This window comes from Pezoporus wallicus, unplaced genomic scaffold (assembly GCF_028554395.1).
Source record: "Pezoporus wallicus isolate ANWC-B61680 ecotype Strahan unplaced genomic scaffold, APGP_CSIRO_Pwel_v1 contig_8000, whole genome shotgun sequence".
Taxonomy (NCBI): Eukaryota; Metazoa; Chordata; class Aves; order Psittaciformes; family Psittacidae; genus Pezoporus; species Pezoporus wallicus.
The window spans coordinates 217,281-239,790 of NW_026635009.1; the positions used below are offsets into that span (position 1 = coordinate 217,281).

General features: G+C 44.4%; 1 protein-coding gene across 3 annotated transcripts in view; it reads right to left on the reverse strand.

The window, feature by feature from the left end:
* Window positions 1-11,916: 11,916 nt before the first annotated feature.
* ADCY9 (adenylate cyclase 9) overlaps window positions 11,917-22,510 on the reverse strand; it is an 85,627-nt gene continuing 75,033 nt past the window's right edge. For 2 of the 3 annotated variants that reach the window (XM_057404482.1, XM_057404318.1), the window contains 3 exons: window positions 22,118-22,266; window positions 20,090-20,131; window positions 11,917-13,199 (listed from right to left, as the gene is read on the reverse strand). In XM_057404482.1, the coding sequence (XP_057260465.1) occupies window positions 12,011-13,199; window positions 20,090-20,131; window positions 22,118-22,266 (1,380 nt within the window). In that variant the 3' untranslated portion in view covers window positions 11,917-12,010. The remainder of the gene's footprint in view (window positions 13,200-20,089; window positions 20,132-22,117; window positions 22,267-22,510) is intronic. The other variant, XM_057404396.1, reaches the window with a different exon arrangement.

Here is a 22,510-nt window from a genome sequence, read left to right on the forward strand (position 1 = left end):
TACTTTGGCTTCATTCCAAGCACGCTCCAAAAGCAGTGATTTGGTGTAAAGCAACAGCACTGCTTTTTCTGGGACAAGAGGCAAGTGGGGGCACCAAGCAGCACCCTGACAGGCTACCCCATGTGCTGAGTGCCTGCTGACAATGCTGTCATCCAAAAGAGCAAAGGTTTGTGCTCAGCCCCTGCTACAGCCCATAAAAACCTTCAGGGCTCTGAGGCAAGGCTGGGATTTGCAGTCTCTTCCCCACCAGAGCTGTGGATTTGCAGAACAGGCTGGAAGTAAAGGCTCAGTTCTGATGGTATTTTTGAACGCCATTTAATAAGGACAAAAGCATTCCCTGTGATTCTGCCCATGGCAGTGCTGCGACTGCAGTGCAGCCTCCCCATTGTGAAATGCATCGTGTGCCTCCAAGGGATGCAAGGGCAGGATGCTGGGCTGCAAATGGGCACCATTCAGGGTTTAGTCCCCACACAGGAGAGGAGCCATCCATCTAGGAAGGCTCAGGTGCTTCACGTTCCCAAAACCAGGCTGGAACACTGACCAGTGAGACAGGCAGCTAGACCCAGAGGGGCTCAGCTTGGAGAAGATTCCCCTGGGCTCTTGAACACTTCAGCTTTTCTTCGTGCACCAGCAGAACACAGATTCAGGCAGCAGAGCTCAGTGGGGTACAGTGAGCCTGTCCCCATGTGCTCCCTCTTGCTGCTGTTACGGGTGTTGCCGCCCTGGCATCTTTGAAACAGGGCAACCCATGCCCAGCTTCCCCCAAGAACTACACCCACCAGCCAGGTTTTAAAGCGTCCCCATACATCCCGGTCGAGGGCCAGAGGTTGCTGTGTGTAATTGGACATCATCACGTGTGCCAGGCTGGGGCCTGTGAGGGGCACTCATGGGTGCTCTGCTGGACCCCACAGCTCCCCAGTAGCCACTGGGTGCCAGAGAGGAAGGAGCCTGACCCACGTAGTGAACCTGACAGCAGACCCATCCTCTGCACATCGTCTGGCTTAAACCATCTCATCTGGGGACACTCAGGCAGGGGACAGGCTCTCCAGTGCAGTGCCACAGTCGGGGCTCCTGGCTCCAGCTCTGCCCTCTCAGACCCAACCTCTTGGGAGCTGCTGTCCCAGAGCCTCTTGCCAGCATTTCTGCCCTTTTGACACATCAGGAAAGCTTCCATAGTGTTTGCTTTCAGCAAATCATTCCCAACATCACGTCACCTCCCCACGTGTTTTACTGGTTTGCTTCCAGTCTCCCAGCTTTGACACAGCCTTTGGAAAATGACATTTCACTTCCAATATGTGCCCCTGGCACTAAAGCCCAGTCCCTCCACTTTCCTCAAAGGCTCTTTGTGCCAAACCCAATGTGGCCGCTTGTCGTAAAGCATTGAGTACAAAGCATATGCAGGACAGATGGATATGAGGTTTATAAGATAATTAAGCATGTTAATGAAGTTCATTTGCATCCAGCTCTTAAATTCCCATAAACTCCGCAAAGCTGTGAAATGGGAACTGCCAGTCCATGCCGCAAAGCAACAAAATTCAGTTACCAAAAGCAAAACACCGATGGACAAGTGGGAACAAAACCGGCTGTGGTCCCAGCTGAGCAGAGCCCCAGCAGGTCCCTACTCCCACCGCACAGTGCCACCAACGGCACTTCTCTGATGGATAAAAACTGCTTATGGGCTTTGGCTGCACTGAAACGTTAAGAAAGCTGGAGGGAAATCATTACTGCAAAGAAAGGTTTGACCCCAGAGATGGAGGAAAAGCTCCATGGTGCAAAACCAAAAGCTGGTCAACGATGCAGGAAGCCAGGCTGGAGGTCCCTCACTGACCCAGCCACTGGCTGCACCTGAAGCAGGTCCATGGTCAGCAACATCTCCCAGGTCCTTTGGTGAAGCCTCAGTAATGGTGCAGCAGAGCACCCACAAGCAGGGACGGTGTCTGGCTCAGGCTGGGCTGCATGGCTGAGATCCAGAGGGAGCTGGAGCAGCCCCAGGACAACAGAGAACCCCCAAGGATACCCAGGGAACCCCGGTCAGGAGTCAGCAGATCTGCTCCAGGCCCACCTCCTACTCCCAGTGATGCCGAGCTCAGGCCAGGTCCACACTTCAAGTTGAAAACCCACCTCTAGTATCTGGGAGCAGGCAGTTTCCAGCCACCCACCAACCCCTGCCTGCTGGGCATCCCCTCACCTCACTAATAACCCACCTGGGAAATCAACACTTAACCTCTGGGCACCCAGGAGGATCTTGAAACACAAAGAATGAAGGAACCAAGGAGAAACTTCTGCAGGGCTCCCCACTGCCACAGCGTGACCGAGGAACTGGATCCTGGCAGCACCTGCAGATGGGAGAGGAGCAATGGCCTCCACATTGCCCCTGGTGCCCCTCACCAAGGACACTGGTCATGTTGAGGCTGCCTACAGCCAAACACAGCTTGGCCTTTTGGGCACCACTGTGAAATGTGTCCCTGAAAGACCTTTGGGCTTTTCTTGTACCCAAAGGCCCCGTGTAAACTAAACAACTGCAGGGTGCATCTCTCAACATACCCAGTGTCGGTGTATAGCGTTTGTTGTAGCTATGAACCAAAGCACAGAAACTGTAATGTGGGGGTGTGGGGGGACCTGGGGAGGAGCCAGCGCAGATCTGCAAAGGAAAATGGGCAGACTGATTTTATTTGAAATGCTTTGATAAGATTTATTAAAAAATATCCCTTGGCAGTTGATAATTGCCACGATCTACAACAGGAACCCGGCTGGGTAACATCGGAACAAGTTTTGCCTACAACCAAAGGCGAACACCCAGGAACACTCGACCACAGCTTACACACACCTATGGGCATTGAAAATGGGGGTTGGCATGAAGGAACACAGTGCAACCACTTGCTGCAGAGAAAACTGCACCACACATGCGTCACACATGTGCTCTGGTACTTACCATGGTGGTGGAAAACCCCAAACCTATTTAAAATATGGGGGAAAACAATAAACTGGCACCCTCAGAGAAACTGCACTCCATGGCTCCATGACTCCAGGAGGACAAAGCTCTTGGTCTGCTGCAGCTGCGGGGGAAACGAGGGAAGGGGAAGCTTGGACACCTGCACGGGAGCATCCTGCTGCACAGCCCCACCACCAGGACGCACGATGAGACGGACTAGAGCTTCAGGAGGTGGCAGCAGCCACCTCCAGCAGCAGGTCACTGGTCTCAGTGGGCAGAGGGAGCAAAGTGCTGGGCGCAGATCCCAAGGGAACCACAAACTCCAGGTCAAATCCTGACTTTGAAGGGCTCAGGGCTTCACGAGGTTATTTCCCCCCTGCCTCAGTGAAGGCCAATGAACGCACAGTGGGATGCTTAAGAGAGATTCCGAGGGAGGCAGGGATGTGTGGGAGGCAGACAGACTGTGCTGAGCCGCCCACAGCAGTCCAACACCTTCAGCTCTTCCACATGGACAGATCCTGATTTTGGAAGTGTAACGGCTCTTCTTCTTGGACAGCTGCTCCTGGTCAGTCATTTCTTGTCCTGTGGGCTCACACTCCAGACCAACAGTGCCTCACCCCCACTTTCCAAGTGGATTGAGAGAACCTAAGGAAGGCACTGCTATTCCAGAAGCAACCATCAGTGCTCTCCACTAAAGGGAAAAACAACTGTTTAAAAACTCATCCCGAATTCTGGCCAATGCAAGGTCCCCACATGGAAAAGATCCTGCTGAGACCTCCCGCCATGGCCAGCAGTGACCACAGGATGGCTGCAAAATCGTTGCTGGCTGGGCTGTGGGCCAGCCCCTTCCCAGCACTCCAGAACAGTATTAAAATGAGGAAAAATTAGGAAGGAGTCAGCTGTTTCCTAATTTAGGAAGGATTCCCCACCAGCACTGGGAACGCAAAGGTCATTTGCTGCCAACCAACACATCAAAGTGTAGCAAGTCTATGTGGCAAACTCCTTTCGCATTTGAAATGCCTTCTAAATATGCACCTCACCATAATTTAACTCCGTGGTTTCATCATTTATCAAAGAAACACTGGAAAAAGCCAGATCCAAAGCAAAGGCCTGAATAAAACTTCTCTTCCAACAACTATTCTTTGACACAACGTGCAAACGGCCCAAGGCTGCGTTTGAAGTCGTGCTGGAGCAAAAATAAGAAAGCGAACCAATTTCAGGTTGACATAGTGTATTGTGAATTACGTTCTCAGCTTTTCTACAGCTATGATAGCATGAAATGATCTGCCATACAGTAAACCAGTTTAATACACAATCGATTACAGAGCTGTAGGGAGGAGCCAGAGATAATACACAGTTATCTATGTACATTTATAGCTTAGTATTTCACAGATAACAACTTTTTCCCATTTCGGTTTTGTCAACAAAGCAGAGGCAGAGTATTTACAGGGAAGCCGCTGCGAGGAAGCCCCATCCCCAGCAAAGCCCCAGCAGAAGCTGCCGCGTCCCCCAGGGGTGCGTGTAAACAGAGCGGGTCTCTCCTTTCGCAGGTAGGGATGGGACAAGGCAAGGGGACACGGGCTTCACTGGGGCAGGAGGGAAGGAAAACAGAGAGGAGAACACCTCCAGCTAACCCAGAGACTTCAAAATGGTTTAATCTGCCTTTTTGTCCTTTTAACTGGAAACTGCTCTCAATCAATGTTTCAATTCATAATTCAGTAGCACTTCAATCACGTTCTCAGTTAACACTTTCTACATCATCTCCATGTGCTTATGCAAGGCCAGGCAGTGCTGAAGCTTTGGGTGATACTGGTGAGGTTGTTTCGAAAGCAAGCAGGGGGTGGTCAGGAGTTCCGGCCCCGTGCTGCTGCGCAGCCGACAGCCCCCAGAGAACCAAAGCCAGCCCTGGATTGAGTTTCTTGCTTCCAGAAGAGTTTCTTACAGGTGATTGGGCACCGCAGCTCGACATACAGTGACTGCTCATGCAGGGTCAGGCATTGGTGTGATGCTGTATAAACCACAGCGGGACAGACCCAGACCTGAGCCAAACCATCCATGTGGCCCGGCCACGGTTAGACATGCACGATGCCTAGTGCACAGTTTTAATAACCAGCTGAGATTTGCTGATGTTGAAACACAAAACACAACCAAGAGACCGGGAGGGAAGACATATTGACAAAGGCATCCAACTGCCACCAGGCTGACCGGGAAGTGGCTCAGCCGAGCAGGGCAGCAGGATGCTGCTCCCGAAGCAGAGCTCCCAGACCTCATCCACCTCACCAGCTCAGCAGGACTCAGAGCCCATTGCTGCTCAGCACTGCTGTGGGACTGACATGGCAGCTCCTCAGTGGCCAGCTCCTTCCCAACTTACCCAGCCTTCCCATCATCTCCATCCCTGCTTTCTCCATCTCAATGCTGCAGGACTGAAAGAGCCTGGGGATGGGAAAAGAGGAATCCAGCCCCTGCCACCAGCAAAGAAGTCGTTTTATGTCCAGTTAAAAATACTGTTTCATGGAAAGAAGGAGCTTTCCCAAGCAATGAGATACAAAAAGCCACCACGCCAGCCCTGGGGGAGAGAGGTGACTTTCCTGAGAGCAAAGGGGGAGCCTCTCTACCTGCTCCTGGGTGATTCGGTGAGGGGGGCCAAGGTCCTTATCATCTTTGGATACTGCCACTGCCTCCTCGCACAGAGGAGACACCTGCCATTGAGCAGATTCTCAGCACAAGATCAAAACTGGGTTTTGTCTCTCAGCAGATGTTTGGGGTTGTTAAGGCTCTTGGCTTTAAAGAGTTTATTACTTTGGAAGTTTAAAGCAGTACTCGCAGTAAGGGTATAGCAAGTCTCTGTCTCAGCATCTCTCTCTTTCTCTTTTAACATGATCTCCGAAAACTAGAAGAAATTAAACAGGAGAGGGCTACTCTGGCAACTCCAGAACTGTACTCTGGAACTACTACGTACAAAGAGAAATATTAGATGGTGCCAGTGGGACTGTGCTGATACCTGCATGGTAGGCAAAGCCTGGTTCATGCAGTGACATGGAGCAGACCACTGCATCCAAAGCCAGGTTGGACAGGGTCTTGGGTGACATGGTCTAGTGTGAGGCATCCCTGGCCATGGCAGGGGGGATGGAACTGGATGATCTTAAGCTCATTTCCAACACTAACTATTCTGTGATTCTACAGTACTGCAGCCCCCCCCGGCAATTTCTAGGAGCAGCAGCAAGATGGAGTTATACAGCTGATACTAGAAGTAAATGACAAATGGCTCTGGTCTCACTCAAAAGCAAAGTTTCAAAGTCGCTAAAGAGGCATCTTCCCTCAGGGCACACCTGCAGATGTACCATATGCTGCATCCTTTGCTGCCCTGAGCTTAAATCCTTCAACAATGAATTGATACAAACCATCTTTCAACTGCAAACTATATTTAGCCAGTGCATGAAGCTAGAAACAGGTAAAGAGATGAGTGACTGAGGGAGGAAAAGAAGGAAAAACTTGAGAAAGTTACTGTTTTTTTTTTAACTCATTCTAAAGATGATTTGAGAACCAATGCTCAAAGCAGAGACACATAATGCTGCTCCTCGTCAATGACAAACTGGTCAGGGCACCAGTGGTTAGAGATGAAACTTAAAATCTTAGCAACTGTTCCCAGCCCCAGTCTTCTCAGCAGCTCTTCAGAGTCAGTGAACACTGCAACTTCTGGACATTAAAATATGCACTGTTGCAGTGAGCCAGACAAAAGGGAGAGAACGGAACAAACCATGGGAAGGCCAAGAGGGGAGAAGCTGACAGCTTCTTTCCAGAAGTATTCACCATCACACTGCACCTGACAGCCCTCCTGCTGCATTGCTGCTGACCCTTGTCTTCCACCTCTCTAGTTTCCTTTACATTTTGGGTATAATTTAGCAGAAAGAGGCCCAACTTCTTGACAGGGCTTCACACAATCATACCATCACCACCAGTGGAGACCGGGCCTAGCAACAGCAAGCAGTAATTCAAGTTCTTCCCTTCAAGGCTGCTCTCTTACAAATCAAAACAAGGACTGATACAGCATGTACAGAGAACTCAAAAGGGAAAACCCCACTGGAACAGATGACTTTCCTGCCCAAAGTGATGTTCCACATGCAGCTTGCCAAATCTCAGGGTTACTCTGAGACCCCCACTGGGTTTTCACAGCTGCCTGGGCATCGAGATGTAAGCACCACAGCACTGGGGGATTCCTGCACCTCCACCTCAACTGCCTCTCTCCTCACATGAATATCATTCTGTATTTACAGTCAAACCACCCCTGTGACATTTTCAGTAACTGGGATAGGCACAGAGTTTTTTCCTTCCCCTCTTCTGCTTTAGCACATTTGCTAAAACTCAGGGTAACAAAACTTCTTTTCCACTTCTGGTGTGATGAAAAAATGAAATTTTTCACAGAATTCTTAAGCTTAACTACTGGAATATGCCTGCTGCTCTTCTGCATCTTCTGCCAAGCTGCTTAACAACACAAGGAGAACAAATGACTTAAACACAAGGAGAACTGTGACCAAACAAATGGACAAAAGGCGTCAAAGCGAACGTGCTCTTCCCAATTGTATTAGGAAACTAGAGAGGCAAACAGCAAAAGCAGCATCTGATGCCCTGACCTGCCAGCAGCAGAGCTGAAAGGCTGCTGTGCAACGCAGAAGACACAGTTTAGCAAAGGTGAGCGGCAGGGAGGCAAGAACCACTCCAGCATCCCATCTAGACTGAGTAAACGAGACCACAACAGGGAAGAATGGAGAAAACAAACACAGCCTCTAGATTCGGCAAACCATCCCCCCCCCCCCCCCCCCCCAAGCTGCACAGTTGATGGCATAAAGTTGATTGCTTTGTAAAGAGCTGATCACATCATATCCAACCTCAAGCCCTGGTAGCCTCTCATGGTGTTGCAAAGTAACAACATGGAGTTAACAACTGCTCCCTTGCAACATTTTTGTTGCATTCAGAATTACAGTTTTAGAAACAGGTTAGAGGAGCAGTTTCAAAATTCTAGATACTATAAGTCTTGGCTCTTCAATGAAGAATAAACTCTCCTTTAGCTGGTGTGGGTACAGTGTTTGGTTTATAGCTCCTTTCATTTTTGCTCTGGACACCTCCTTTCTGTGTTTTAGCCCTGAAATAAGAGTATCCAAATGCTTATGTTTTGGTGAAGCCCTTTGGGAGTCCACCCTCTCCCCACCTCCTTTTGTCACATCGAACTCCTCTGGCACTCTGCATTAGGACACAGCAGGAGCAGCAGTGCCAGCACTTGCGTTACCTCCAGGAAAGGGGAACAGCCGCAAACCTTGGGAAGTAACAGGCAAATCTGTTCTTCTCAAGATCATAAATGCCAGAAGTAAATCGAGGTGGATGCCATTTACTTGTTTTTTTGAATGAGAAATCTGTTTCACAGAAGTAGCTGCGAGAAAAACAAGCAGTTCTGTGTGTTAGCAGCAGATTAAGACCACACTGAGGAAAACATTCAGCATATTCCTCATTACGCTCTAGAGAGGCTCCCATAAGTGAGCTGTGTCAGGAGGCAACATAGGGCTAGCAAATACCCAGCAATCTTCCTGATCCCCGTTCTCTGGATAAGTTTAAAATCATCACCATTTAACCACCCTGTGAACAGGAAGCACAGCCATGCACTGACTGTTCCTGCAGAATACACTTCCAGGTGCCTGGCCAACTCCTCAACCCTTACATGGTGTTTGAACTGTGCTGGCACTAACTCAACAAGCACAGAAGAGATTTTAATGACATGAACTTTGCTCATGGCCTCCCACAAGCACACACGTGTCACGGCTGCAGAGAGGAATGCAGTACTGCACAAGGTAAAACTGACTCTGGAGGCAATTTTAATGACGAGTATTGGGACATCTCTTCACAGGTGTAAAGGGAAGGCGGAAAGGTTCACCTCCCACTGTTTTACAACAGAAAACAGGTATCTCCTTGTTCCTTGTGCCTGGGAAGATTTGACTATCCACCAAACCATAAGCTGTGAGCTTCTCCATTTCCTTACTATGCTGCATTAAAGGGAAGATTTCAAACCTCTGAAAGAAGACCTGCAGTCTCAGGTGTTGAACACTTGCTGCTCTCCTGGTGGCAATAAGCAAAGAGGGGAACCACCAGTTACTCAGCTTTTTCTGACTTTTTTCCCAACTTCAGAGTTAAAGCAGAGTAACGCGGCCAGCAGTTCCCAGAGCAGAGAACAGCCCTTAATTTCAGAGTCCACTAATACTCCTGTCCTCAGTCACTTTATTTGCTCAGTGCCACAAAAAAAGAGGCCCTGCTATCTTTTTTTCCTGGTATTCCAATTACTATAAACCCAACAATCCTCCCGCAGCACCATACCACAACAGCACAGGAGCAGTATTTGCTCTATAGGCTGGATGATGAGGCTTTGCATTCTGCAGTGCATTGCTTCATTAAGGAGAAGGAAGGTGCTCTTGGTGCAGGGCCCTACTCCAGCACCTTCTCCCTTCAGGTTTAATCACAGGGTGCAAAACTCTCACTGGATGCAGGGCTGCTGGTGGAAGTTTAGTTATTGTGCAGTGTTTCACACAAGAAGCTGGCACATCTCAACTGGACTCTGCCACTGCAAACAGCAGATCAATGAGAGAGAAATGCTAGGTAGGGTCATCTATAAAACTAGGAGAAAGAAGTCAAAGGGAGAAAGGTTTGAATGACTTGAAGACACTAATGTAACACTAGAAGGCATGTAAACAATTCTGGACCACGCTAACTCCTCTACTGTAAGAAAAGGAATACTGACACACATGTAACTCAAACAAGAACCCTAAAAATGGTTTCAAGAATACATTCTTGATGCAAGAGGTATTTGCAGAATTATACTACCTGAAAGTTGGAAGTGCAACCCGCTACAGGGATGGGGTCAGAAGGGGGCTAGTTTCAGTCTACAGAGAAGGAAGGCTGCTGTAAAACTGTGCACTAATAAAAATCTTATATTGTTGCCCATCACGAAGAGCCCCCAAACAGGCTACAGCATCTGTGGCAAAGGGTATGGGAAGGAGTATCTCCTGCTTGTTTTGTATGCTGGCAGACTGAGCAAGTCAGATTAATTTTAAATAGCTTTTCTATCAAACACAATTTAGACATGCATAAACAGCAGCTTTTGTGAGAACAGTGTGCAGAGTCTGACCCAGAAATCTCAGATTTACATTTGACACAGGCTTCAAGGGCTCTACGCTAACTGGAGTGTAGATGGATCTCAAATAGCTGAAGAAGAACTTCACAATGTATATATTTATTACTCAAACTCCAAAAATCACATAGGGAATAACAAGGAGTATCAATATATTCTGACTTTAGTTCAGATGAAAAGAAAGAATTAAACCCCACACCAATCTGCAGACAGCACAGCATTGCATCTCACCAGCTCCTCCCCAACTAATGAACTTACTTTGGGCATAAAAGTTCTTTCATTTTATTTGGTGTCACAAGGAGTTGGCTGAACTGGAATAGTTGAATAATTAACATTACCTAAAGGGCATCAAATGTAAGCGAAGGAGGTGATGGAAGCATGCAGAGGGCAAACTGGTATAGTCTAATGCCCCTGTCCTGCAGGCCCCTCCGTGCAAGCAGTTTCCTGTGCTCCCGCAGGTCTCCAGTCCCAGGGACCTGCACAGAGTCACCTGCAGGACTGGGAAATTGTTGTGCTTCTCTGCTCACTAGAAAGGACTCTTTTCCCTCTTCCTGTTTTCAGTGGCATGCAGGGAGCATGCTGTTCCATTCCCTGCTGCAAAAGCACAGTGTAGGGGGGAGAAATCCTGAAAAATATTGTGCAGCACCATTGATTCAGTACAGAGGGAAGCTGGGATACTCAAATGCATTTGGTGGCTTTGGAAGTTTCACCAGCTTTGAAACAAATATTGCCTAGGTAACATCCTCACAGTGTGGTTGGTAGTTCAAAGAGGCTGAAACACCATCTTATTACTCTTATTAAACCCATTACCAATTCATCTGTCCTGATCCCGTCCACACACACACACACACACACACACACACACACACACAAACCCCCAAACAAACCAAAACAGAACAAAAAACCCAAACAGGAATAAAATAAATAAATAAATAGAGGCATTCCCCAAACATTCATTTCACTTTTCTCTCTCTCTCTCAAATCAGACCAGCTTAGAGACACCAACTTCACCAACCTTTGCAAATTCAGCCAGCTAACTGACTAACATGAAACTGTGTTAGACTCATTAAGACATGAATTGTAACACTCACGTGGTCACTCATCTGCTTCTGGAAACCTGTCCTCAGAGCTGGCGATGTCCAAACCCTTATTCCATTCCCACATCAGTAACTCATTGGCTATATGGAAAAGAAGTGTATCCAAAGCACACAATGGCACATTAAGGTTGAAGAAAGCATTGGTACAGGAGAAGAAAAGCTACAGCAGATTTTTAGCCTACTCCAACTAAATGTTGAGCCACTCCAGAACTCCTCCTCCAGCCCAACACAAAGTCAAATTGTGTCACCCCCTCTCCAAGACATTCTTTTCTCGTATGTTACTGGCACTTTATGTCAGTCTCATATGGTAGATACATGCACAGTTGTCTATGTGTTTACATACAAAAGGTCTGATAACAGTAAAACATTGTTCAGAGAGATATAAAAAACCCAAGGAGTTGCATTAGCCAAAAAAAGTGTTTTGTGAGAAACAACAATAAAAATGATATAACCACAGCTTTTCTTTTCTCTAAAGTTAGATAAATACCCAAAGCTATGATTTCACTTGGGGCCTCTGTACCTTGACAGGGAGTCCAATGGAGTATATCTGAAGGCACTTAATATCCTCTACTCAGCTTAAGATGGTTGCACAGGGAGCTGGGGAGCTTGGGATGTGATTTGGGGCATGGAGGAGAGAGATGGATGAAAACAAGCCCTGAAGAGCTGTGATCCACACAGCACCAGGCGCTGAAATGAAAACAAACGTACAACCCAGGTGTTCAGAAGGTCTCTCTTGAAAAAGAAAACTGCCAGTTGCAAATGTCTTTGTGTTTCTATTGACAGAGCACTTCATGCAACTCTGACAGTGCATCATACACTCTTAGAGATATTTAGCTTTGTCAGTTCATTGACCTCCTCAGTTCCCACTTCCTCGCAGTCAGTCTTCTCCGCGGCTTTGCCAAACCTGCACCTCTCCTCTGCTTTCACCGTGTCTTTCTGGAGCTTCTTGGCGGAAGGAAGGATGTCCTTGGTTTCTGAGTTATCTGTGCCATGGGCTACCTTATCAGAATTTTGTACAGAAGGCACCAGGTTGGCAATCTCATCCGTTGGAGATCGCCCGATGCTGCCATCCACTTGAACCCGAATGTCTGGAGATATAGACAACTGATGATGTGGCACAATCCCATTGTCCATGCATTTTGGGTAAAGGTAGGTCTTCATCTGACCTTTCCCCTTCACATTGACTGTCCCTCGATAGTCAAAGTCATACCCCATCTTGTTTAAGATGCGGTAGCTCTCCTCACTCACCTGTATACGACACTCGACGCCAGTGGTGTCCATTCTGCTAGCAATGTTCACAGTGTCACCCCAAATGTCATACAACAACTTGGTGGTGCCAATGACCCCAGCAGTGAGGGGGCCGTGGTTAAAGCCAATCCGAAGTTTAAAATTAAACCACAGCATGTTGTTGTTGAAGTCATCCACCACTCGCATCATTTCTTTGGCAAATTCAAAAAGGGTCTGCAAATGTCCGTGGGGATGGTTGTTGTCCTGACACTGAGAGGTGTTCAGTCCTGAAGCGGCCATATAGGTTGCCCCAATTGTTTTGATTTTCTCAATGCTGCTGTAATGTGGTTTGCTCAGCAGCTCATCAAAATCCCCAATCAATTCATTCAAGACTCTGTAGCACTCTTTGCCTCCTTCGTAGTTCTCTTCATAGAACTCGCTGAAATTCACAATACTTGCAAAGATTACTCCGCCACTGTCATGGTTTTTGGAATAGCTCTGGGACACTTTCAGCTGCTCAGCCACGTGGTATGGAATAATATTCCTCAGCAACCAGTCTGCTTGATCCCTCATGCTCTGAATTTTGGTGCGATGAAGGTCGGCCTCCACATCTCCGTGGTAGTGGAGACGGTAACTGACCTCAAACTCTCGATTCAGAAACCAGACCAGGAGGAGGAGAAGGAAGGAAACCAAAACCACTTCTTGGCCAATCAGGTCTGCTGGCCTCTTCATGTCATTTGGCACCGAACTGTTGCATGGACTCTTTCTGGAGCTGGAAGCAGAAGAACATGAAAGGTGTGTTTAAAAATGCAGTTAGGGCATTGCCATTTCTGCTCCGTATCCTATCTAGCAAAGGCATTCTTTGCTAGAAAAAGAAGTATAGGCAGTGTACATTACATACTAAGTTGTAAAATATGCTTAGATAACTTTATCTGCTGTTAGGCATGCTAAAGAATTAATTTTATTGTTAAAGTACTTGTTGAGTACTTCCTTAAAGGGTTATCATCAGGTTCAGCAACACAGAAATTGCCTGGCCTGTGCAGCAGTCACCAAGGAAACAATTATCATTATATCTAAATATACAACTAAAAGCACTACAAGTAAATATGTATTTAAAAATGCCTCTGTATGTGTTATGAGTTATATGCGTGCACATACACGTTTATATGAGGGGTGTCCATACATTTTGTGGAACTTATCTTTCTTTGTATCGCCTCCAATATTCAGAAACATCTGCTTTATACTCCTAGTGCCTTTCCCTTGTTTCCTCATCAAAGACCTTTGCAGTATGCCTTTAATGTTAACGCATGAAGGTTTGGGAAGTAGATAACCCTGTACAAAACACTTCATGGAGAACTGCATGAAAGTGAACAATATGGAGCTCTGGGTTGACACCTTTTGTACATTATAATCACTGAAGCTTTTTACGGTGGAGACAGAAAGTTTCTCAAAGTGCCAAAACCAAAAAAAAAAGAAAAAAAAATTAAAAAAAAATTAAAAAAAATTAAACCACCCATGTCTCACATAGCTCCAGAACAGGCTTTCAAATCCTTCCAACAGTTCGTCAACTGCCTGTTGAGATCATGAAGCACTGATGGAGTGCGCTTCCAGTGCCAAACCACCCTTAACAAGGAGACATCTGCAGTCTACAGCTCAACTTTCTGAAGAGATGCAGTCACAAATTTCCTCTGAGGAGACATCACCTATGTGATCCTAGAAGCTAAGTCTGAATCCAGACAGACTGGCATGAAGTGATTCCTGGAGTCACTTCACTGCAAGTTTTCTATAAAATAATGCCAAAGCTCGAGATTTGATATGAGCAGACACATGCTGAAATTCTTCACGCTAAAGAAATTGTTTGATAAGGGAAGGCATTGCATCAAACTTTCTCCCTGACACACAGAAAGACAATCCGTCTCTTCAGTGTCTGTGTGGATTTTTCTTATGAAGGTATGCTGGGACCAGTCTTGTTTAACCTCTTCGTCGCTGACATGGACAGTGGGATTGAGTGCGCCCTCAGCAAGTTTGCTGATGACACCAAGCTGTGTGGTTCGGTTGATACAGTGGAGGGAAGGAATGCCATCCAGAGGGACCTTGACATGCTTGTGAGGTGGGCTGATGCCAACCTCATGAAGCTTAACCATGCCAAGTGCAAGGTCCTACACCTGGGTCAGAGCAATCCCAGGCACAGCTACAGGCTGGGCAAAGAAGAGATTCAGAGCAGCCCGGCAGAGAAAGACTTGGGGGTGTTGGTTGATGAGAAAATGAACATGAGCTGGCTTCAGCGTGCACTCGCAGCCCAGAAAGCCAACAGTATCCTGGGCTGCATCAAAAGGAGCATGACCAGCAGGTCAAAGGAGGTGATCCTGCCCCTCTACTCTGCTCTTGTGAGACCTCACCTGGAGTATTGTGTGCAGTTCTGGTGTCCTCAACATAAAAAGGACAGGGAACGGTTGGAACAAGTCCAGAGAAGGGCCACGAGGATGATCAGGAGACTGGAGCACCTCCTGTATGAAAATAGGCTGAGAAAGTTGGGGCTGTTCAGTCTGGAGAACAGAAGGCTGCGTGGAGACCTCATAGCAGCCTTCCAGTATCTGAAGGGGGCCTCTAGGGATGCTGGGGAGGGACTCTTCATTAGGGACTGTAGTGATAGTACAAGGGGCAACGGGTTAAAACTTAAACAGGGGAAGTTTAGATTGGATATAAGGAGGAAATTCTTTCCTGTTAGGGTGGTGAGGCACTGGAATAGGCTGCCCAGGGAGGTTGTGAATGCTCCATCCCTGGCAGCGTTCAGGACCAGGTTGGACAAGGCCTTGTGTGATATGGTTTAGTGTGAGGTGTCCCTGCCCATGGCAGGGGGGTTGGAACTAGATGATCTTAAGGTCCTTTCCAACCCTAACTATTCTATGATTCTATGATTAAAACTCAAAGCACAACTGTAGCAGCAGCTGAAGACAACTGAATTTGTTTCTGTAACATACGAAAGCATTTCTAAGTTCAATTTGTTTCTTTATGCCCACGTAGGACACTTCCACTTCTGAAATGGAAGTAGACACTTTAGCAATGGAGCTATATTATGGGCTCAGTTTCTTTTTCTGAATGTTCATTCTCCAATATTTGATTGACAAAAAACAAGCACGATGAAGCAAAACCATAGCAGAGTTGTGAAACAGATGAATGTGCACAGTCTCTGAATACATCTTTAGGTGCTATGGTCTTCATTTATATTCATTAGCTTTTATCAAAGTAACCCTGTAGGAGAAAAAATTTCCCTAAGTAAAATATTTACACCAGAGAGCTTACAGGTTGAATTTCAGATTAAAGATAAGACCGCATATTTTGTTGGAAATTACTGCTTTTGTTTTCAACCATAAATATATTCAATATACTTCCATAAATACACATAAATATACTTTCAACCATGAATATACTTCTCCCAGGAGATTAATTTTATTGGCTTGCATTTAAAAAAAACACAGGGGAAGAATGAAAGGAGCAGATTACTCCTAACTCACTAAGTAGGTCCCTACAGTCAGGTTCCCATAATTGCTGGTTTGGTGCTATACTAAGACTCCTTCCTTTTCTTCCTTTCTCCCTGACAACTACTTTTCTCAACTGAACCTTTGCCATGAACCTATTGATTTTCTCCCTAGAAAGACAAGTCAGACACTAAGACAAAGGCTAAGTTGTTAGTGACTAGAATGTAACACGTAACAATTCCTGAAATACAATTCTTGCTACCTATTTTGCAGGTGGCAAAGCATCCTCCCATTCGATGGGCTTATAAAACACAATGAGGAGAGGATAAGTAAGAGAGCATAGAAAATAAGTAAGCCTGGAGAAGGTGAGGAATGAATCTTGGTTGAGGAGCATGATTCAGGTTCTTTTCAGAACAGTTCATTATTTTCTGTATCTTGTGAGATGAGATTTGCTAGAGGATCTGAGCAAGGACATGTTACCCCTTTGAGAGTATGAGTCTGATCCAGATAATCTGCTCTAACATCAAACATCCCTGCCACAGGGATTTATTTAAGTCATTAAAAGCTTTTTATTTACAGTTTGTTGTACAAAATGTTCCTCAAAGTACTTGAATGCCTCTTAAATGTATTAGGCAAGCATCACCAATTCTGTTACAAAAAGTGGCTTGTGTTGAACACAAGATCTGCCTTTTAAGAAGAAACTGCTGCCTCTCATTCACCACTCCTCAAGTACTGGCATCTGCGAGCACTCAGTCATCTCCTCCAGTGCTGACCTGACCTTATTTCCCATGTGGGTGTACAACCGTAGAGATCTGCATGTGAATCAAGTGCCTCACTTGTGAGCTGACCTGATTTCATTAATAAGGTAATGGGTTAGTATCTCAAAAAAGAAGGTGCAGTATCTTTTCCAGAGCAGGCATTTCTGATCACAGTGGGACTGCTACAAGCATTAGGACAGAAAGCCACGAGATGCCAGCCTGAAGGAGAGAGCAATTGCATCTTACTCATTTGGAAATCGAATTTCTGGATGTTGCAGATTTCAAGACCTACAGGACTATAAATCATCTTACACAGTCAGTTAGCAAAGGTGAGCTGAAACCACCTTTCAGAATGAAAAGAAGGAAAAAGAACCCCTGCACACACCTATAACAGAAAGGATCACACCCCCCCCCCCAATCTTTTTAAGATCTACTTTTTATGAGTTGCTGCAGCAGAAAACGGATTTTAAAAATCATGCAAATTGAAATCTTAAGCCGACTATGTTCCTTTAAGTCAAACTGGTGAAGTGCTTCCTGGCACAGACACCTAACTATTAACTTGGCATCTTCATCCAGGCTGTGTGTTGAATATGGAACAAGTGAGAGCTCCGGAGATAGAATCTCCTTTGGCTTGATCACAAATCACAAAGATAATGGCTTTCCACTTACAAAGATTTTTGGAAAGCTATTCTGCTTGTGAGCCAGTAACCTATGTTTGGATTTGGATATCTTGCTGTATTTAAAGAGGATGCATGCTTGCTAAATCTTAAAGAGTAACGCTATGGTGGAACAGTGTGAAAAAGGGAAATCAAAGTGCTACTTTTGATGAAGAACATGTAATGGATGGCTATAAAAAAAACCACCTCAAGTGGCCTATCACTGTTTCTCCTTGAGTGGTCACAAACTAGAAAACAATACACTCTACCTGCTCTAAGAAATTAATGTGAACAAGAAATATTTCCTGCTTAAAAGACAAAGCTTGTGGTTGTATCACTCTGGGACTAAAGAGCTCATCTGTTTGTAAAACAGGGCAAATTCCATATTTTGATTTACTGAGCACAGTGTGGACAGTCCAGAGTTGAACTTTGTGCTAAGACTTCGTTACCAATAAGACTGCCTTCCCACACAACATTAATTATTATCTCAATTCTTGATCAAGCGGGAATAACCTCATCAAAGGCATGCAAAACAAGTAAGTCTGTTTGGCCCTCCTGGAACACAGAAGGAACTTGTATGCTGACTGAAGTGAGCAAGGAACCTTATTTATTTCAGTAAGAAAGCAACAGCAAACCAGTTTGTTAAGAAAAGGGAGTTTCAACTTTGTATTATTCCATCACCAGGAGAAAGGGGAAATTCTGTTTGCACACAACACTAGAACTGTGGTAAACAATAATGCATTTAAAAGATCCCTGAAAAGAGAAGCCAAATTGTGTTGCAAATTAATCATAGAAATTGAATAGGACTAACTTTTAGTTCTCTCTTTAACTCCCAGCACTTTGAAGGATTGTGTTAATTTACGAATTTGGGTTGGTTCAGTTCAGTGGAGCCTGGACTGTTAACAAAGATCACACTGAACTGGTGCAATTCCTGCTTTACAACAGAGACAGTGGCCAATTAACCTGACAAAACCACTGCTGACATACACAACAGCGAGCGCTGTAAAGTATTAACTTGTGCACTACAGACATGCATTTTTCCCCCAACTGAAAGAGTGACAGACAAAATACAAATCTAGTACATCTCAGAATAAAAAGTTAAAAATGAAGTTTAGAAGTGTTTAATGAGAGAGATATTTTGGTCACTGCATTATTTGGCCTTTAGCTGGCAAGCTAGAATTTGTACAGTAGGCAGAGTGTGCTCCATGACTGCTTGCAGCAACATCTGCTGCTTGGTTTGGTTTCTTACCTGTACTTGTCATCAGTTGAAAGTTATATGATTATTTACGGAAGAAAAATATTTGCATGCAAACAATGCTCGATATTTGTAATTCTGAGCAGCATAAAAGGTTTGGTGATTTCACAAACTCATAATAAACCACTAAGGATCCACACTCAGGCTAATCCTAAGACATTACTGCAGTGATCACCTTTAATATTTTGTACATTGTACACCACATAATCAGTGATGCTTTAATATTCCCTTCGATGTTTTAGTTAAAAACAAAAACAACCCGAACAAACCCAAACCAAAACAAAAAAAAACCTCAAGCCACCTCTGTTCTTTTGGCTTTAACTTCCCATTCTGGACTTAGAGAACTGGAATTCTGTTATGAAAATTAAGTTATCTTTCATGAATCAAAGCCACACAAAAAGGAAAACCCGTGTTAAAACCAACCAAACAAACCCCTCAACACTGTAGTAAGTGCTGACTTTTTGGTGAATAAATATCCAGTGTGAAAGCACAGTTATCACCTCTCTGTAATAACTTTTCTAAACAAATGTTTTCTAAAACATTTCTAAACTTCTCTAAACACATTTTCTAAACTACCACAGCATTCATGTAGATGGCTTTTTTAAAAGGTACTTGTTTTGATACATACTGCCAGTAAAAGAGACACACACTTCAAAACACATTTGTTTACATTAATTACTGACTCATGTATTCAGAGTTGTTAATTCCATCAAGTACAACATTGCCCCATCACTGCCCCCAAACTTGTAATTAGCAAACACTACTTTCTTAATAGCAGAGACCAACAAAAAGTTTGAAAATGCAAAACTTGCAATAAAACCGGGCGAAATTCCACACTGAAACAATCAGAGCAAATCTCAAACATGTGTACTTATAAGGGGCTATTAATAACCCAAGAAAAGATTGGTGTGTGTTTGTTTTGAAGTCTGAGGGCTAAAATCTCATTTGCTCCCAAGGATATGCCTTGCAATTCTGCCTAAGTGAGCTCAGGGGGGCAGACAGCACCCAGACTCTCATCACCAGCGCTGCTCATCCCCGTGAAGGCAGCTGGCTTCACAGACAGCATTTTCAGCTGAAGCTCCTCTACCACAGAAAATTCTCACCTGGCAAGCTGTGGATAGCATCTAACTCAGAACACTTCTGGATGGTGCAAATCAACCAAGGAAATAAAATAAATAGCTCATAATGTACAGATAATGCTTTAAAAACTGCTACTACTACAAAAACAGATGGTATTTTATAGCTCCTCCATAGTTCTAGTTCCTAGAAATCAAATTCTGAAAGAAAACAACATTATATAACTCAGTGACTGCAGCATCAGCTCTCTGATGATTTTTGGTCATATCCAAGTCCCCTGCAAAGAAAATTACATACACAAGGAGCTTAAGCACAACTTGCTCAACCAATTTGTTGAATTCCCACGTGTATTACCACAGCAAAGCTTTGCTACATATAACTGACTGGAAATTTTTCTATCCCTAAACATAAAGACGGTAATTTAATATAAAGCTTACCTAAAATTCTGTGCCAAATCTAGATGAAAAGTTTCCATGGAGCTGAAATAAAAATGCATTGATTTCAGAAGGAAAGTTAAAGCAATAAACAAAGCACCATGTCAGAATTCCAGTTATCATTTTAAACTTTTCTATTACATAGACTGCAGGACCAGTAATCACACTGCATGCTTGATCAGCTTCAGACAAACTTTGTTTGAATGGGACTTATCTGCACTTTTTGCTTGGAAAAAGCAACTAGTCACACAGAGATACAAACATCCCTAAAGAGTAACAGATGATAACGCAGTCAAGTTGATGCCTGTTACAAGTAAGTGTTAAACAATCCAATCTTACCTTGGCAACATGAAAAACCAATTTCAGAACTCTAAAACTCACACATGACTTCATCTTATCTGACCACACAATAAAAGTTTAAAAAAAAAAACCCAACAAACCAAGCCAACAACCACTTCCCAAACAAATTTGGAGCCTGTTTTTGAAAATGCAATTACAGAAAATCATTCAGTAGTTCAAGCAACTTTTGTGTTTACTTGTATTGCAATTTCTCTATCACAGTCACGTATTACAACTCTTAAGATTGATTACTTTTGGAAAAAGTAAAGAAATCTGCAGCATGGATTTATTTGCCTGTGATGCTCACAAAGCTCCAATTACGCATTATCCAGAGTAATGACAGGAGAGGAACAAAAAAGTTATTATTAACAAACCAAAGTTATGGGTCTTGTTAATTCAACCTGTACTGTTTTTCTTCATGATCAATTCTATATATCATTTTGTCAGTCCTGCAGTTGAACAGCTGTTATTTTAAATATTTATTTTTTCAAGATGAAATAACAATATGTTCCCTGATTTCTGTACTTTGCTCATTAATGGTCACACCTCTTCAAATCACAGGTTTAGTCTAATATGACCAAGGAAACCATTTGTCAACTGACTTTCAGCTTATTTTTTTTCCCAAGGAAGAACTTTCTTCCTATAACCCTTACAGCCACTTCCCAACTTACAGATGTGAATAAAGGGTGATTTTTATTCTCCCTGCCCTTTTTTATACAAATCTGATCAAGATTTAAAGAGACCACTGAAGATACTTGAAGAGGGGATTAAAAGCTGAACGCCCACACAAAACATGTTATCTGCAAACTGTGTTTGGTTTGCTGTTTTTTTCATGTATTTCACTGTATGATTGAGCAGGCATCTGAAGAAGAGATAGGAACTAGAATAATCTAGCATTAAAAGTCTTTGCAAAGCCCACACTACGGTAGGAGAGCCAAAGGCTGTGACATTTCTCAAGCCTCTGAGAAGTGCAAGTTGATTATAAAATTCTGACAATAGGAGTGAATGGCCTGAAAGGACTCCCTTGAATCTTTTGGCAAGAATGTAGAAAGAGAATACTGCAAACAAGTTCTCCTACGGAGAAAATCAGAGGAAAAACTTATAAGCCTTAAGGTTATTGCACAGAAACTGCATTAACTTGATTCTTCGGTTACTGTCCTGTAGCATCCTCTGAAAAGGCAGGAAAGTGAGTAAGGAAACAGTGTATTAGAATCCTCTTAAATAGTAGCAACTGCCTCCCGCAGTGGAAAAATCCTTGAGAAAGGAGGTATTAGAAAGATACATGCTTCCTAAGGACAAAAATAAATCCAGAGGGAAGGGAGGGAACAACTGGGCTCTCTGGTATCACCAAATGTACCGGAGATTTCCTTTTAATAAGACAGATTTTCAGACAAATGGTGAAAGGCAATTCTATGGGTCTGATAAGAATGTGTGCCCTGGAAACACACTGGTTGAGGACAGTGTCATTTCAAAACAGATGTCAGGAAAAGGGCTCCTCAGATATTGTCCAGAAATCCTTAAAATTATAAAAATAAAAAATGAAGAACTCTTCCCAAATACTAAGTTTGAGGGGCTGGAGAAAGTCATGGAAGATGCTAAAATCCCATGCATTAGACCCTCACTCCTCTGGCAGAGAAAACCGGAGTTGTTAATCTAAAACACAGGCTATGAGTGCTAAGGTGCGATGCTCACCTGTCTGGACACAAGGAGATGTAGAGCAGAATGAGAAGCACTGCTCCTACTACAGTTGCCAGCAGAGATCGCATCCAGGAGCTAAGCTGGCAGAAGTTACAGTACTGCACAATGGTGATGAGAATCGCGCAACACATAAACATGGTGTACTGCAACAGAGAGAGAGAGCACAAGTTAGCGTCTTCTGCTGACTGGAGCCCTCCTGCACATAAATGCCAGTGTAAATTAAAGAACATGTGATATGAAAGAGAAGGATCCGATTTTGGTTGTATTATATGCATGGCAAGTAATCCCTCACAGTGTCTGCATCAGGACACAGCACTCAAAGATGGAGCTCTTCCCTTCAAAGAGCAAGAAAACTTTTAGCACAGGTAGCTCATCACAATTTTCTGT